Raw genomic sequence first — 18,040 nt, 5'->3', positions numbered from 1 at the left:
ACACAAAGAAAACAATGCTGCTTATTGGCACTCTGAGGAAAGCGGCTGGGATCTGCCAGCTCTGCTTAGAAGATCTGTTTCCACAGGCTGTTTTTTTCTGGGGTGCTCTAAAGTGTTTCTTGAATCCACAGTCGGAGAACTTCTTCTGAGGGCATTACACGCACCATCAGGTCACATTGCTCAGCTTCTTCACTGCCACACAGTATCAGCTGGGTGGGGGGCTCTGATACTTTCTGTAAAACAAATGCACTCACTCAAACACCCTCAGCCTGATGAGCTAGTCTTTCTGTTTTCTGCTTTTCCCCACAAACTGTACCTCCCACCCTTCCTGCCACAACTGCCCCGAGACCCAGTGCTCAGGAACCCACAGCTACAAAAGCTGCTCCCTGAGTTCTCACTTGAACTAGACAGCATATTTAAGCTTAATATTTAACTTAAACATACTCCTCCTAAGTAAGCGAGAAAAGAGGCTGCTTTTGATGATTGGTTTCTCCTCACCCAGGAGTTGAGAAGCTCAGTGCTGATACGAGCGGACACGGAGCAGTGTTGCCAATGACACAGCTGTTTTGTTCAGGAAGCGGCTGGTCAGGCAGGGTCAGCCCATGCCTCCCAAGCTGCTTCGCCAGAAGCACCAGGAGCATTGTCCCTGTTTAGGGCTCCGGGCCAAGGGCAGGGACAGCCTTGCAGCCGGCTCATGTGGGTTGCTTGACCCCTGCAGCTCAGCTCATCACACTGGAATAAGCAAGGCTTCCTATGCATGTGTCTGCTTTTTTTGCCTACCCCATGCTCCTGTGAATACCCAGCACCCTAAAAACCAATAAAGCACAGTAAAAAAAGTTACCAGTGTTTCTGGCAGGACAGCAACAGGGCAGCAGGAACGCTGAAAGATTTTACTTGTTTTCCAGGTAAGGAAAGGCAGGGTCAAAGCAGCCACAGCAAAGCCAGCAGAGGAGATGAGGGCAGTAACCAGCCACATGGATCTGCCACCTAGAAACAACAGAAGCAGGAAAACTTCTCAGAGAGACTGTGAGGGCAGACCACTCAGTGCAGCCAGCCTGCACCCTCTGCAGCTGCTCTTCCCACCCACCCTGGTGAGATCCTTTGTTGGCACACTCCAGGGAAGGACACCAGTGCCAGTGTAGGCAGCTGCACTCCTCAGTCTTCCTTTTTTTACCTCCGCAATGGAACAAATGGGCAGCACATTTGCAAACAAGACAGGAGATGCTCGGTAGAAACAAAAAGAAGAGCTGTGGGCTATCCTTCTTGGGCATGACTACACGAGGGGAGTACGAAGGAAGGCTGGCTGTTACCTTGTGCCTTCACGCACTGTGTCTGGCTGAAGCTGCTGCTTCTGTTGATCGCCTCGACGTATGTCTGAGCTTTTACACAATAATCAGGTCCTGCCTCCATGGTGTCCAGATGAACCATGGAGCTGACCTCTTTCACCACCTTCTGTTGCATCTGCCACAGGCCCAGGAGAGAGAGCATCAGAACTTAGGGCAAGGACCTAATTGAGAACAAGAGTCTTAACATGATGTTAACCCTGGGACTTTACCGGGAGAAAAGGAAAGAAAATAATAGGAGCAGGAGGTGTCAGAGAGGATTGTGTGAATAAGAGAAGAGAGGGAGAAAAGCAGCAGGTAAGGAAGCATAGTGGAGTGCAGAATGAGACCACGCATGTCTGGAAGGTTAGGAGGGGATGGAAAGAAAGAGCTGTGAGTCAGAGGCATAACGACGATGCTGGGCTACAACACTAGACCATGACCTACTACCCTGGTGTAAGGGGACTGATTAAGGTTTTGACTGATCTGAGTTTTTGCTGGGATGCCAAAATCATGCCTGTGCTAGCATGATGTGATAAGGGTGCCAGAACTATGCTGTGATAGGGGTGTGAGAGCTGGGCCATGACTGGAGCACAGAGAGGGGACGGATTGGGCTAGTGAGGAGCATGTGATTTTGGTGTGTCCAACCGTAACACACTTCAGCAACCCTTAAACAGCATATGAACACCAGTACATTATTGTCTTGCAATAAATAGGACTCCATTAACTGCTAGGAAAATAAAGTTGCTATTCCTAGTCTCCCCAGTCATGAGAGGACAGCTAACAATTAGCTAGTTGCTCCTAGTTCTTGCTGTGTTGCAGATGCAAAGCCCGCACTCACAGCAGGGCTGATCAGCCCTCAGCATCATGAACATACGGACACCTCCAACAAGCCAGTAGGGCTCTCCTGGCAGGGCAAGTCCTTCTCTCCATCAAAATATCCTTCTCCACCAAAATCTGTTCTTGAGGGCCATTAGTTTGAAAAGATTTCAAGGACAAAACCAGGTCAATTACTACCTGGGGTATGTAACCTCTTGCAAAAACCTCAAATCAGACATGTCAAATGTGACAACTATTAAAAAAAAATTAAAAGAGTCCCAGCAGAGAACTGGACATGTACTAACCAGCAAACCTGATGCTTGTGACAGTCCAGTTGGTAAAAACTATTCTTAAGTTTGGAATTAATGTTTAGGTCATTAGTATCACATACTGAGGAAGAGTTAACATTTCATTTGTAAAAGGAAATCAGACACAAACCTGTATTATTCTAAGGTGTCAGAAAGCTCATGGACAAGGCTGATCTTGTTTACTTGGATTTCCAAAAGGTAGTCAAGAAGATCTATTTCAAAAGCCTATTAAACTAGCAGCCATGAGATAAAAAGGCATCAGAGCTCTCAGTGCACTAACCAGGCTGCAACGGCCCTGATCAGCCCTGCCTGGCCCCCCCATCTTCCCCCTCCCATCCATGGCCCAGGAGCCCCATTTAAGCTCAGCCCAGGGCCTTCAGTTCCTGTCTGAGCTATGCTGGATGTGTGCCTGTCTCCAGACCTGTCTCCAGGATGGACCTTGGACCTACATTTTACACAGCTTGTCTCCTGGATGGACCCTTGTTAAGTACATTGTAGTCTTGTCCTCCAGCCCTGTCTCTGATCCTACCTCCTTTTGCTCCTGGCTGGGGTCCCTGTATGGACCCTGGGCCTGGTTCATTGCTTGCCTTGTCTGGGGCTGCTGATGGACCCTGTTACCAGTACCTGGTTCTGCCCACTGTTGTCAGACCCTGTGGGTCTGTGCCTCATTGGGGAGGGCACTGCTTGCACTGGGATCACCCTTGGCTCCTGGCTTTCCTGCTCACAGTGAGCAGCCCTGCTCCTGCTGCTTCCTGATAGAAGAAAGACTTTTGTATGGTTAAATTGCTAATCCTTTCTCAAGAGTGGAAGGAGGTCATGGTGGAGGCCCATGCAGATCTGTGCTCACCACTGTATTACTACAGATGATCTGGAAGAAAAATGAAAACTGACATATGCTAATAACACTAAAAAAACACTTCAGAACAGTAAAGATGTCAGCCAACTGTGAAGAACTGCAGGAGGACCTTGTAATGAGATGACAAATGAAATTCAACACAGATAAATGTGAAATGATGCTCATAAGAATTTTTCCCCTTCATTTTTACACAGTCAGTGACTCGACTTTAAGTCAAGCGTCCCCCATCAGAAGCAGGAACTTGGGGTTCAGGTTTCATGGAATAGTCAGCTCTGTGGTAGTCACACATGTTAACAATTACTGGGAAAAGAAAAGAGTGTGAAGACGTGTTTTGTTCTATGGTGCTAACCCATAGTGCTCCTGGACCTTGAACTGTGAAGGTTTACTCCCTGCCCACCTTGGTAAAGACAAAAAGAGCTGGAAGGGCTTCCATAGGGAACAACTAGGTAGGCTGGGAGTCCTTGGCCTGGAAAGACACACACAATATAAAACTATTAGAGTGGTGGGGAAGTGAATAGGTAATAACTGTTTTCTCTCTCCTAAACCAAAATTTAGACTGCACAACAGTTAAGCTGCAGAACTCCTGACTACAGGAAGTTGTATATGCTAAAGCTTACATGGCTTGAACAAAAATTCATCAAGGGCTATGAATGATACCAGTTCTGGCTCAGGAATTTCCTGCAGCCATGTGTCTGAAATCTCAGAAAATAATGTAAGTGTATTTACACAGAGGCCCTCTCCTTATTATCTTCCTCGGTCATCTCCATTGCCCACTGGCAGAGAGAAGATATTGGGTTTGATGGTCCCATATTCTGACTTTATATGGCTGCTTTCATGCTTTCATGTTCTTAGGTGCTATGGAAGCACCAAGTTCCCAGGAGAAAAAAAGAAAATTGATGTCCAGTGAAAACAGAAGGACCTGAATGGAATACAAATTGTCACTGCTTCAGTATTACCCAGGTGTAAGCAATGTCCTGAGCTAAGCATGTTACAGCTCATTGTCACAGGCAAGCTGTTTTACAAAAAACTCTCGAGAGAACTTCGTCAGCACCTCAGTACGACACCTTAATCTTGGTCTGAGTAAACCAAATGATGTTCAGAGAAGGTGGTCAGCATAAACACCTTCAGTACCTGACTTCTGGTTTCTTTCAATAGTTGAGATCTTTGAGGGGATTTCAGTGATTTCTCTTTCTGGAGAAGGAAATGGGGAAAGAACAGAGAAGCTTCTCCATGGGGGTAAGAGCAACCCACTCACACGTGCAGAGGATTATGGCACATTGACTCCAGGCAGGTCCTCCAGCCTCACAGCAGGATCCTGGACTGGCAAACAGGCCCTGGGCAATGTCTGTATGCTTTCACACTAAGTACGTGGGCTCTTTGTTATTGCCCAAAACCCAAGGATAAAACTCACCCTACTCTCCTGGCCCTTCTTCCAATAGAGAACACAGAACTGAAAGGCAGGCCCCATGTCTTCCAGCTCCACTAGTAAATGATACCCATCTGCTATGACCTTCATCAGAGGTGGGGTCAGGGAAGCTGCCAACACAGAGAGAGCACCATTATCAGAAGCAACCGTTAAAAACTGTCTTCCCTTTCGCAGCTAGGAGAGGAGGAGAAGCTGCCATCAAGACCCCAGCAACATTAATCTGGAATAATAGCTGGTTGATTCAGTGGGGCAGAAACTTCTCTCTGCCTTAACCTCCCAGTATGTCTAGATACTGTAGCAGACTTTGAGCAGGAGGAGGACCATGATTGGCATTGCAAACAGGAGTTTGGCAATAGCTGAGTTGCACAGAACTTGAAAGATTTTTAATTATCTCCAATGGAGGAAGTGTCTGGCCTGAGGGTCTTGTGTGATCAACAGCAGCAGAACCAGCTGGGCAATGAGAAGTTGAGACACCAGATCAGGCCAGTTCTTCTGCTCCTGGGCATTAGCTCAGCACTAACATACAGAACAGAAGCTGTGAAACTACTGCTTCTTTGTGGGAATTTTGGCAGTTACTCAAAGGTGAAGGGAAAAGCAGTATGAGCCTCAGCGTAACTCTGGCAGTTCACATGATTCCCAATTTTCTTTTAGTATCCACATGGTTTTAGATAGACTTGGGCTGATGACCTGCTGTGACTTAAGTTTTTGTAAATGTATGCAAGTAAATCTGTAGGTGATTTGCTTCATGCTTACTTTGATATTCAAAGCTTGGTTCAGCCTGAGGAATATTAGTGAAACAATCAGAGTCAATCAAGCATGGATGAAACTACACACTGTACATTTGTGAATTGGGAATCAAGGCAGCACAGAGATCATATTTGCCCCACTTATCTATGCCATTCTTTACCACTCTGTTGTAGCTGAAACTGGTTTCAACCTGCTTGATTTCAAGAAAGGAAGGAGAGTAATGTATAAGAACATACAGAAAAGATGTTCTTAATAGAATTTGCCATTACATCCAGTGAATTGCCATTAATACTGAGCAATATAAAAACATAAAATCCAAGCATGTTCATGATAAGTGTGCCACAAATGGGAAGCCTGGGAAACTACTTTATACTTTTAATTTAAAAGCTGAGAATCTACTTAATATGATGTCTCAAAATAAAAAAAAAGTGATATCATTTGGAGGTTAAAAACAAATATTGGGCTAATGGATTAACAAATGGACATTGCAAGATGCAACTACTAGCCAAGCAGGAGCATTTATATTTCTCTCTGTGCTGGCGCACTGGATACCAACTAACTATCTGAATTTTGATAAATGAAGAAGTAATACTGACTAAATTCTTAGTTTTAGGAAGATCTTTCAAAAGTGTTTTCCATGTGTTATCATACTTTAGGTGTATCTACACCTAAGGCTTTGACACTGGAGCTTTTTTAGTCTACATGTACAGTGGGCTGTGCTGATGCCCTGACTGTCTACAAACCACATACGGAACCTGTGGGCTGTGCTTTGAATTCCTTAGTTCCTCTCAGACTCAATGCCAGGTTTCCTAAGAGATGCGAAAGCAGAGACAAGGTAAAGTGAGCAGTAAAATTTCATATGTACAAGAACTTACAGTGACTTTTCTTTCTCCTTTAAACATTTGCCCATATATGCATATTCACATTGCAGCCCATTGCAAGGTGTATCCTTCGAACTTTCACAGCTTAGCCAGAGGATTGTATTGAGGTCTCTAAGACACCGGACCAAGCTGTCAAATACTTCACTGTACCATAAGACAGTTGCTGCTTTTATTCATGAAGAGGGTCAAGCTAAGGAACATCCTTCCCCTATCTCTGCCTGACAGTGTGGTCTGTGGCTCAACTCTGTGCCACCATAGCTGCTGGAAAAGGGAAGGATTTTTCATGGCTCAACTCTGTGCTACCATAGCTGCTGGAAAAGGGAAGGATTTTTCATCTGAATCACTATCTAGAAAACACTTCCACACCAAGAGACACAGTCATGAACTTAGGCGGCACTTCTGATGGCGCTGCTTCGACTAAGTGCACTGTATGAGTGAGGACTGCACACTCATTAAGTAGTAGATAACTTCCAATGACTGATGAAGGTTTAAGATAGGGTCAGCTCTGGCCTTGGACAGGAAATTTCTTCCCCAGCTGAAACTGATGACTGCTACCCATCCCAGACTGAGAGTTGCACTCTAATAGTGACCTCAACTGAGGTTTTCCACCACAGTTTTTATTGCTGAAAGCAGTTGACTACATGGCAGAGAACAGAGGTGATGATTCCAGAGGAACACTGGAAATATTATGCTAATTTTAGGTTGCAACATGATCCTTGAGTTGAGCTGGGCCTCAAGTTTTGCAGGAGTTGAAAGGATATGGAGAAAATACCCTGCACTGCTAGGACTGCAGCAATGTTATGGTTTCCATTTTTCTTTCCTCTTCTGAGGTTACTTCATATATCAAATAACATGGGAAGAGGGAATCATGTCTGGAAATTTCCAGAATCATGTCCTGGTATTTCCAGGAGAGCATGAGGCAGATAGAGGGTGACATGGATGTTTTCTAGACTAAGTGCTTCCATAGGATCAGGTCCTGGACCCTCAGAAGTGACTAGATGACATGGATTAGGTGGAGCACTGACAGCAACCGTGATTGATCAGAACTCTTCAAAATCAGGGGCAAGAGTGGCCAACTTGCCAAAAGAAATGCCTGGAGTCTTCTTACCTATCTTTGAAGCCCTTGAAATTCAAACCCTGGTAAAGTCGGCCTTGCCTCAGGAGGGACTCATGTCCAAGAACACAGTGTGGCTGTCTAAGAGTGAAACATCCCAACCCAGCATGAGAGGAGCTAAGGAGTAGGATGTACTCTGTACGTTTATGGGCTTTGTGTGACGTGCACAGTACACAAACATGCACAGTACACACACATGCACACGAGCAATCCCTCAACACCAAACTCCAAAAAATTAACACAACCAATGTAGCTTAAGCAAAATAGCAGGACTCACTTGTGATGCGATTGAAGAAACCTTTCAGGGTGCCCCACTCTGATCTTCTAGCACCAACGTCTGCCCTTACACGCAGGTTATAGGCCACAGTGGCTGAGATATCCTCTGTGATGTTACACACTGTGGCTGTGATGAGTAAACATTCACAGATGGGAATCCAGCTCTCATTGGCGTACTCTCGTTCATACTCCCTGAGGAAAGGAAAAGAAAGCAGACAGGCAACAGTCTGATAGGAGATGTGTCTGTGACACGGGCTAAGGCTGCTTGCTAGCTCTTTCCGGGTAAAACCAGTACTGGGATACATTGGGGCTGGAATACCAGAAGTGCATGAAACCAGTATGGGTGTGGTTTAGATCTTATCTAGAGAAAATATCCCAGAGCTAGCTTGCTCATGAGGGAAATCCAGCACAGTAACTGTAGGAGGTGGGGATAGCCAACGCACTGTTGATGCATCAAATCCTGCCCACTCACTTGACTTGATCATCCTTGGTAAACCAGAATTCCAAAGCCATACTGTGATACAAGTCATAGCTCAAGATGTATCAGAAACCTTCTGTAACGCGTGTTAAATATTTAAAAGATTAACACTGAATAAATCTCAAATGTTTTCTCTTTCCTCTTTTAAATAAACTGTTGCTAATCTTCCCAACTTTTGAATTCTTTGGACAGAGGCAGTTTCCATATGTGGGTTTAATGCACACCTTGGATTACTCAGGTATCTATTAACCTGTAAACAGTCTCAGAATTGGAGCAAAAGGATTTTTTTTTCCCCCACTTGTGATCAACACTGCTGGAGCATCAAAATTCTCTTACGCCTGTGAACTGAATACTGCTCAAGACATCCAAACAGTGCAGTATTTTAAGTCTAAATGAACAGTTTTCAAAGAGCAAAGAAGAAGAATAAAACCAGAAGTTACCCCTGAAACTCAACAGAGTATCTCACTGCTTCTCCCTGGACGATCACAGGACTCCAAGTTAAGAAGTGTTTCATGTTGGTAGAAAGAATAGAGATATTCTGAGGTGCTGGCAACAAAGCATCTTCACCTAAAATTCCCAGCAAAAGAAAAAAAAAGAAAGAAAAAAAGGTATATGAATGTACTGGAAAAAAGCTTAGAAGAATAGTGCAAAACTGTGTTTTGCATCAGAAATACACACTTCATTTTAGTACTGTCACTTCAGTGTTTGAAAGTGTTTTACAGAGAAGAAGAAATGATAACCAAAACGCAAATGGCAGAGCAGTTAGGTTGGCACTGCTTACAGAAAGGCAAAGCATGCCTTTTTGTTATTTCAGAGTTTTTCATTGTATCAGTAAAACAGTGAGAAAAGGTCAAGCTTTTATAAAGCCACCCAATTCAATTTAATGAAGTCAAGTAACAGATATTCTATTGCACTCTATAGACTGTTCCAATGGATGTCATGGTTAGAAATGTGCTTTTTCTTTCCAGGCTTGACTGGACTAGGCTGCAGAAGATCCTAGTTCTGGTACAGCTTTTTTCATGTTGCAGGATTCTCATAATGTTTTTGTAGGCTGTAATCAAAGTACATCTTAATAGAATAAACTTATTCAACGGACTATAAATGAAATTATTACATTACTCTGAGATCGTCAAAGCATAAGTATGGGATGGTACCTACAATGTAGTTAATTTTATCCTATGGCATCTTAATGTAAAATCTTTAGCAGTGTTTGGACCAGAGCACAGAAGGCAGGATTCCTCATGGGCACATCCTGCACTACACTATGGGAACAGACTTGTCTCTGTTCTTCTACTTTCCAGTCCCAAGCAAATTACGTCCTCTCTGCTCAGCAGGGACTGGTTCCCAAGGAACCATTAGAAGGGAGGAATGGATGGAGCAGTTTCAACCAACCCAGTGTAGCAGTAGTCATTTCAACACTCTCCCAGAAACAAGGTAACTGTTCTATCACAATATACCTATGTTATCTAAAGATTATTTCCTAATTTTTTTTTTAATTACAACTATTTCACTTAACAAGGTCTATCTTCCATTAGTCTTTAACTGTCATTAAAAGAGGATGTCTTCTTTTAAGCTGTGTTTACACAGTTAACCAGTTAATGTCAGTTGTTCTACCCAGGATCAAAACGAGGCTGACAAGTCCACAAGCAATGTTTTCATGATGATTATTCTTTTAAAGCATTGGAACAACATCGGTCTTCTTTCTGCCCTTAGAATATTTATAAAATCACTAATGATATGGAGAGCCTTGATGTCAACTCTTTTGTGATTCTTTGGCATAAGTTATATGGCTCTGTTGACACAATGCTCAGCCGTTCTTTAAACTAAAAGTCAGATATCAATGGGATGAGAAGCTTTCTTCCTTGCCATTTAGACAGCAGAAGGGTCACTGTCTGCCATATGAGCAGTTCTATTGCTTCTGTCCGGTTGGGGGTCCATACTAGTGTCAGGGCACCTTTTGCCTTTAAAAAAAAAATGTCTTTATTGACCTTCACTCTGCAGCTCAACCGCTCATTTGGTCTCTTGTATTCTCCATGCTTCTCAACATTTAGATTGCTTGCTACTGCTTTTCCTTGTACTCTTGGTTCTCATGTTAAATTTGGGAGTTGGCATACCTCAGTGTGTGAATTACGTAACAGACTTCAGTTACGTGATCAAACACTAGTTTTTCCACGTGACTCATACACACAATGATGTTCCAGGTCTGAACAGGGGTGAACTGCACTGGAGTGTTTCCTAATTTTTTAAGTCACTGACTTTAGGACTTTTGGGAGATACATTTTTTTGTATTCAACAGTACTGAACCCTGTCTTATTAAACGGTCTAGAAACCAATTTTAAAAGAAGAAGATAGTTCTGAATTGGACTATCTAACTTCTAATGGCTCAAATACTATTTTTTATCTAGTTGAGATCAATCTTCACCTCCTGGCTATGCTTATCTTAGTATACTGTTTTCCTGCTTTGCTGGCAAAACCCGTGACTCTTCTATTGGCATAGTGAGACCTGTCACCTCACAGATGCTAAGGTTTCTTTCTTCCTTTCATTAGGAAAAACTCTGGGCCTAATGCCAGGGTAGGTATCTCTATAAAAAAAGGAGTTCACTGATTTAAGTTTCTTTTTGGTATTAATAGATTCAGGATGGGCACAAATTCTGCTAATTGTAAGAACTCTTCTCCAAGAAAAATAAGATCTATAAAAACCTAATACTCATCTGTGTTATCTACAGAGCATATCTGCTGATTTTTACAGGGCCACATACCTTCTGTGGCAAAGCCATAGCACACAGCAGCTATTCATTGAATGCCATGGAGTGTTTGCACTTTAGTGTCAGAAAACTAAGTCTCCAGCACTGCAGGTAAGACGGTGGTGGTGGGGTATAGTGCTATGGACATATAGTTCACATGAACAGTGCACTAGTTTGGACATCTGCCTTCAGATGAAGGGAACTGCATTCCTAGAGAAAGATATTCTTCACCTTTCATAATCAAAGAATATAGAAACAGATATCCGTGTGGGCTTAAGTATATATGTGTGTGTGTGTGTGTGTGTGTAGCTGTTATATATAGAAATTACAAAATTTTGTGCTTGTAAGGTTAAATAATTGAATAACAAATACACTGAAGTGAAACTTATGATTCAGCTTTAGTATATCTCTCTTGATGGTATGTACAGAAATATTTGTAACTGCATAACCATGCCCTACTGCAAACACAGTGGACAGCCATCAGGACTGAATCAAAAAGGTGTAAAGCTAAAACTTGAGATCTTTTCATCCAGTACACAAATTAAATGGGGTCCCTGAGTGATAAAAGCAATGATGCACTTCCCTGCTTTCTGCCTGGGACCCAGAGCCACACTGAAAGCTGTAGTTTGGAAAAGAGGTTCATGCTCTTCCAAAATACTGTTGATCTAGATGTAATGTATCCCGTGTCATATCTAAACAAATTATATTCATGGTTTCTCCAATCCATCTGTTGCAACAGCCCACAAAACAATTGTGAGCAAATACATGTTTAACACTGGGAGAAGAGACAATTCTAGAATATATAAACAGGAAAAGCACCGAGTATAAACAGGGAAGTATGTTGTTTCAGTACTAAAATACTCCATTAACTCTGGTCTATGCATTTTGAAGGGAAAAGAAGAAACAATCATACAAAGTGCAGGAGACAACTGGACAGAGAGAGGGCAGGACCCAGAATGCTGTTCGCCCAGGGCCGCGTACCACTTGCATTTGATTTTGGATTCACAAGAAATATGTAAATAGCCTCACAGGAAAAGCCAAACTACAGTCTTTCAAGCCAGGGTACTGACTCTTACCCTAACATATCCAGTCATGCCAAAGAAAAGACATGTCCAGATTTGCTCTGTAAATAGCATTTTTGTCTCCTACACTATCAGCAGTATATTCCATTTCATTTGCTACGCAAAGAACAGATTTCCATTTAGAATGGTGATGACTTCTCTTTTCAACACTTTTCTCCTCTCTGTGTTAAACTTAAAGAATATACAATTAAAAAAAAAAATCATGATCAAGTCCACTACATTTGTCTGTGTTAGTTTTCAGTTTAAAATGTCTTAAATAAACCCTGAAAAAATTACATTGCTCTGGGATAGATTTTGATACCCTTCTTTCTCTGTGAATACAGACCACAATAATATTTCATCACTACTACTTCATCATTACTTGCTATCATCAGTACTATCACCACTACTTACTGTTAAATGTAAGTGAACACTGCAAAAATATTAATAAAATTACCTCTTTATTCATAATAGCCTCTCCTTTCAGGGGCTTAACAAACACAAGAAGAAACAGTAACTCCAGAATTAGTGTTGCATAGTGTTCAGAATTGCTTTCCCTCACCTGTGCTTTTTCTGGCATGCCCCTTAAAATTTTATATACAGGGCTGAGAAATCCTTCCTTACTGCTGCGCTAATAGGCATTGTCTTTTAACTTCCAAGCATTGTACCATTTAATCTCCTTTTTCTAATATGGAGGACAACAATGTCACCAGTTTCTTGTATCTTCAAGCATGGTCTGCCTCTCTGCATTTGAGGAAATTTCAGTGAAGGGGAATCTGACACGGGAATTCTGAACTCTAAATATAGTTGACATTGTAATACCTGTAACACCCCAAAAAGCTAAAGGAATTTCTTTGTAAGCTAAATGGTGAAAATGAAAGCCACACATCTTTCACTCCTAGAAACATAGCATTTTAGACAACAATAATAAATTATGCTAAACAATCTCTTTGGCTATAACTCTAATCTGAAGGCTCTGAGAACATCCCCTCCCTCATTTGCCGATTGCACAAACTGACTGCAAAAGGCAAAACCCTAGTACATATCCTCTTGCCTGTTTTTCTCCCCAGCACCCGGGATACAAAGCCTGGGCTCCTGGGTTAGATGGGAACCGCACTGTCTTCTAACCTGGTGTCCACTCTGCACAACCACAAGGGCAGATTCAGACATAAACGTTCAATCAAAAAATGTTCTTTGCTCAAAAAGGAGACAGGGACACAAATTTTCATATTTCAGGTCAAGGCCAAGAGAATGGGGGACACAGTGTAAGTCACCCCACCTTTCTCTCCTACTGTCTGTCACAGTGTAGAAGAGAAAATTGGATGAGTATGCGGCTGAGCAAGGCTGGCAGTCACTACACACACAGGCAACATGGCTCCTGTGAGGAAACATCACATGAATAGCCAGGACTTAAACAAAAATACAGTAAAAATAAAATGAAATTTCTTTAAAGAATAGTTGCCCAGCTTTGCCATCTTTTAAAAAACATTTGTCAATCTTCCCTATTCCACTGAATAAACTTTCAGGGCACATGCAACTTAATGCTGAGTCAGTGTTTTCTGTACCTAGCAACTAAGAACCTTAAATAATGATGCAAAGTGTTTTGCTGGCCAAGGAAGCTATAAAATTACTTTTTTTCTGAGGCAGAGAACAAAATGGAGCAAGACACAATCTGAACTCAGGTGCTAAGATGGAACATTTAGAAAGACAGAACTGAGCAAAATCTGAGCACACTGGCAAGCCATGTTTGCTTTCTAGAGGACTGACCATCGCAAAAACACTGAAGCGTAGTCAGGAGATCTGAGGCCAAATTCCTTCTAGGAGATGTATTTGGAGCCTAGCATTTACTTGGAGAAGCAGATTACAAACTGCATAACCTCCTCCCAGGTTAAAGGAGACCCTCAGTGAACAATTTTGAGCTATTAATTAACATTTTATACTCTTCCTCTCTGACCCCGCATCCACTCCACAGGCAGGGCATCCCCTGTGCTCAAAGACATCAGCATTAAAAGAGAACTTGAAAGTTCGGCTTCTCACAGAACACCAAAAGGGCAGAGACAAATGCAGTATTAGTAAGTTGATTTCCTTCAAACTGAAACTCCCCTTTAGATCTCAGAATTGACTTGCAGAATGTAGAATTTATGGACTTTTTCATTTGTTTATTCTAGTATTAATTTTAGACAAAGAATCACAGAATCACAGAATGAGAGGGGTTGGAAGGGACCTCTGGAGATCATCTTGTCCAACCACCGCACCAGAGCAGGCTCACCTAGAGCAGATTGCACAGGAATGCGTCCAGGCGAGTTTTGAATATCTCCAGAGAAGGAGACTCCACAACCTCTCTGGGCAGCTTGTTCCAGCACTCTGCTACCCTCAAAGTAAAAAAGTTCCTCCTCATGTTTAGATGGAACTTCCTAAAACCAAGTTTGTGCCCGTTACCTCTCGTCCTGTCACTGGACACCACTGAAAAAAGACTGGCCCCATCCTCCTGGCACCCACCCCTTAGGTATTTATAAGCATTAATAAAATCCCCCCTCAGTCTTCTCCAAGCATTAAAATTCAACATCACCTGACCTCATACGATTTGGCTTAAATTTTGTAGAGGCATGTTTAACAAAAGGACAAAAGACTTTTTGTTTCTCACAACCCCTTCATCTGACTAAAGTCAACTGAAGATATTTTAGCCATTTACCTGTGAGATTTGGTGCAATCAGAGCGCAGAGGAAGAAGGAGATGAGCTTTAGTGACATTTTGCTGACGCTTGTCGCCTTTTCCCACATTCATACCCTGTTGCGCAGCTCAGAAATTTCCCTTCCTAGACAGGGAGCCCTATCTGAGCCAGCCATGATGCGAGCGAAGCGGAGGCTCCAGGGGAAGATTGCAAACACCAGTTCTCTGCCTGTCTGCGCCAATGCCAAAGACGTACATACATTGTTTGTAAGGGTGTAGTTACAAGGAGTGCCCCAGTAATCTGATGCCAGCATTTCTTTACAGGTCTGTGCAACTGCTCAACTAGATGGCACAACTCTGTTTCATTTAGTTAGCAATTATATATATTAAACAAAGACATTGTAAGGAGGAAACAGGATTCATGGGATATTTCCATGTAGTTTATATAGCTGTAAATACTAATTTTTCTGCTCAGCCCCCAAACTAGATAAATCCTGATGCTTCCAAGCACCAGGAATGTTCCCCAGTATTACTAAGGCATGTCTGTAACCACAGACCTTACACAAAGGACTGGTGAAGGACTGTGTGCCTCTGGGCTTGCAGAAGGGAGTTGCATGCTCCAATTTATCTTCAAATACTACTTTTATGGCAGCTGTGTTGGGTGTGTACTGAGGAGGACATTCTGTTTTCGGATCTGATTTGGTGCAGGCACCTGTATCCCAAGGTTTTTCCATCTTCCAAGGTCCATTGCTCTCCATCTCGCCTCTTGAGCAAATCCGCTCTTCAGCTGGATGCAGCTCTGAGACCTTAGAAACCCAAATTGCCTGCTGGCTCCAAGGCTGCAGCAGCAGCTGTCTTTGTGCTGGTTTCTTTAGAGGCCAAGGGAGAAACAAAGTTTGTGTGGAAGCTTTTTATGTTCTGCAAAAGGCCATTTAAATTAAATGAAATTCTGACTGTACAGATAATGGGGGAAAAAAGCCAAAGCCTACCAAATGCTTTTAGCTCTGATGAAAGCGAATATTAGAAACCTCTCCTCTAAAACCTCTTCCTCCTCCTTACAGTTTGTCACCTTAGAAAGGGCTTTTATTTCTTTAGGGCTTTCTTAAAGCCCTAAAAGGGCTTTTATTTCTTTATTTCTTTCTTTTATTTCTTTTATTTACCTCTTCAGAAAGGTATCTCTTTCTGATACCTTTTAATAGCAAATACATGCCTACTGTTTTCAGTGGTGAACTAAAGGGATCTGTCAAAACATGTTTAGTCCATATTTTCTGAGGAAAGAAAGGATCTTTTTTATTTATTTATCAAAGAATAAAATTAGTATTCAGCTAATCACAAGTATCCAGATTCTCAGACATGCAGGAACAACGCAAGCAGCTACACCCCAAGTTTGCTCCTTCCTTCCACCCTCTCCCTCCCTTCCCTCTTTCACTTCTTCCTTCCTTCTTTCCATCATTTCTTCCTTCCTTTGCTTTCTCTGCCCTCCCTTTCCTTTCTTCCTTCCTTCCTTTCTGTCTTCGTTCTTTCTGTCCTCTTTTCTTCATTTCCCATCTTCCTCCATTCCTACCTTCGTCCCTTCCATCCTTCCTTTTCCTCCTTCCCTCCATCTTTGGGACACACTGAAAGGCACATGCTTCCCGAACATGGGAATGTTTTCCTTCCATGGTAGAAGGATGTTCTCTGAAATTATTTCATAGCTTTCAGGTAAACTTTTATCTTCTTGCTCTTCATTATCCCAATCTCTTAATATTTTTATCAACTGTACTGAGAACCAAAAGGTGGGTATTGTGGTGAGTGACTTCATTACTGCTGTGAAATGCATGCAATGTCCAAGAGGGAAACATGGATCTGTTTAACAGAATTAGGAATAAGATACTATGATTTTGCTGGGAAGCAAATAAGTATTTGCAGAAGAAAGGCAAAATTTGTCAGTTGAAAAAATCTGTTCTCTTGTACCAAGAAGGTATAAATAAGGCAATCCTGAGTTTTGAGCTATCATTCAGTTAGGCCTGGGTAGCATATCTGGTTCTTCACTGGTTTATGTCTCATGGTGCCATGAATACATGTATACACTCTGATTAAATATTCAGACATGAGTTGAGAAGTATCTCAAAACCCACATGATCTGTAATGATTTACGCCTCATACCATTTACTTTATTACTGAGACAGATGCACAGAAAAGAGTTTGCATAGTTTGCAAGAAATGTATTGGGATCAGGTACACAGCTAGAAGTTTTCCTTTCCAAAGATTTCTTGCTGTCTGTGAGCCAGTCAGCCTCCTTTTCAAAGGTGGGGAAAATGAATACAGCCCCATATCAGAGTTAATCGGTTATGAGCAATAAAAGAGATAGAGTGAATCTGCCATAATAATAAGGATTGCAACGGCCCTGAGTTATCAGCAAGAATCTAAAATGAAAATAATATTATTATACTATATTTCCTTCCTTGATTATAGCCACCTAAGGCACAACATAAGCATAGAAATGGATTTGTGGGGCTTCTAAAGAAAACTTGAGGTGGATGCTGAAGGTAGTGCATATACAAGGCTAAGTTGTGCAACACAGGAGGCTTGGGATAGAAGTGATTATTCAGATTATAGCAACAATAGAATAAAAGTGACAAAATACCCTTTGAGATTTTCCCTTATTTTGAAATGCTGTATGGAAATATTTGGCTTGAAAGAGATAGAAGTACTCTTTCAATTTTACTGTTTTGCTTTCAGAATTTTATCAGTTTCACAAGTAATTTTGAACTTGATGAAACAAATGCTTTGATAACTTTTCCTTCACAATTATGGTTACATTAATGTTTCTGTGGGGTTTTTTTTATGTTATTGAGCATGTATTTCTGAAGATAAAAGTTATTAAGCATGTATTTCTAAAGATAAACATCTGTCTGATCAATTTTGGTATGTCAAATAATTCAGGTCAGTAGTTACGCCTGTAAGCCTGGATGTAGGGACCCGATTAATATTTTTTCTTGTTTGCAGATTTGTGATCTTGGATAAGCAATCTGATTTTTCATCAGAAAACAGAGCACTGGACTTAGTTATAACAACAACTTAAGGAGCTAAGAAAAAACACTGAGAAAAAGATTAAAAATTCACAGATCAGTAGAAGTCAGTCAGAACTGGAACTGGATCAGTAAGAAACTATGGGTAATTTCCAACAGTTGCCTACTTTGGAGGTATTCTGGATTATTTTTGCTCATACAAATCAATGCAAAATGTTGCAAATCTATTTGGATGGTCAGTTTAGCACAGTTTACTATCAGCATCACAATCATTGGCTCAGGTGATGGACAGAAATGGGATTCTGTTGCAGCAAATTTGACTAATAT

General features: G+C 41.8%; 1 protein-coding gene across 1 annotated transcript; it reads right to left on the bottom strand.

The window, feature by feature from the left end:
- Window positions 1–107: 107 nt before the first annotated feature.
- Window positions 108–15,460, bottom strand: IL20RB (interleukin 20 receptor subunit beta). The gene is given in 9 exon segments (XM_009812147.2): window positions 108–233; window positions 842–987; window positions 1,311–1,461; window positions 4,717–4,841; window positions 7,751–7,941; window positions 8,668–8,794; window positions 14,725–14,800; window positions 14,803–14,819; window positions 15,265–15,460. Coding segments are annotated over 9 exon segments (1,155 nt in total).
- Between the last annotated feature and the right edge of the window lie 2,580 nt (window positions 15,461–18,040).

This window comes from Gavia stellata, chromosome 18 (genome assembly GCF_030936135.1).
Source record: "Gavia stellata isolate bGavSte3 chromosome 18, bGavSte3.hap2, whole genome shotgun sequence".
NCBI lineage: Eukaryota > Metazoa > Chordata > Aves > Gaviiformes > Gaviidae > Gavia > Gavia stellata.
Note: the sequence above shows the minus strand (reverse complement) of the source record. Positions and strands in the feature narration are given on the sequence as shown.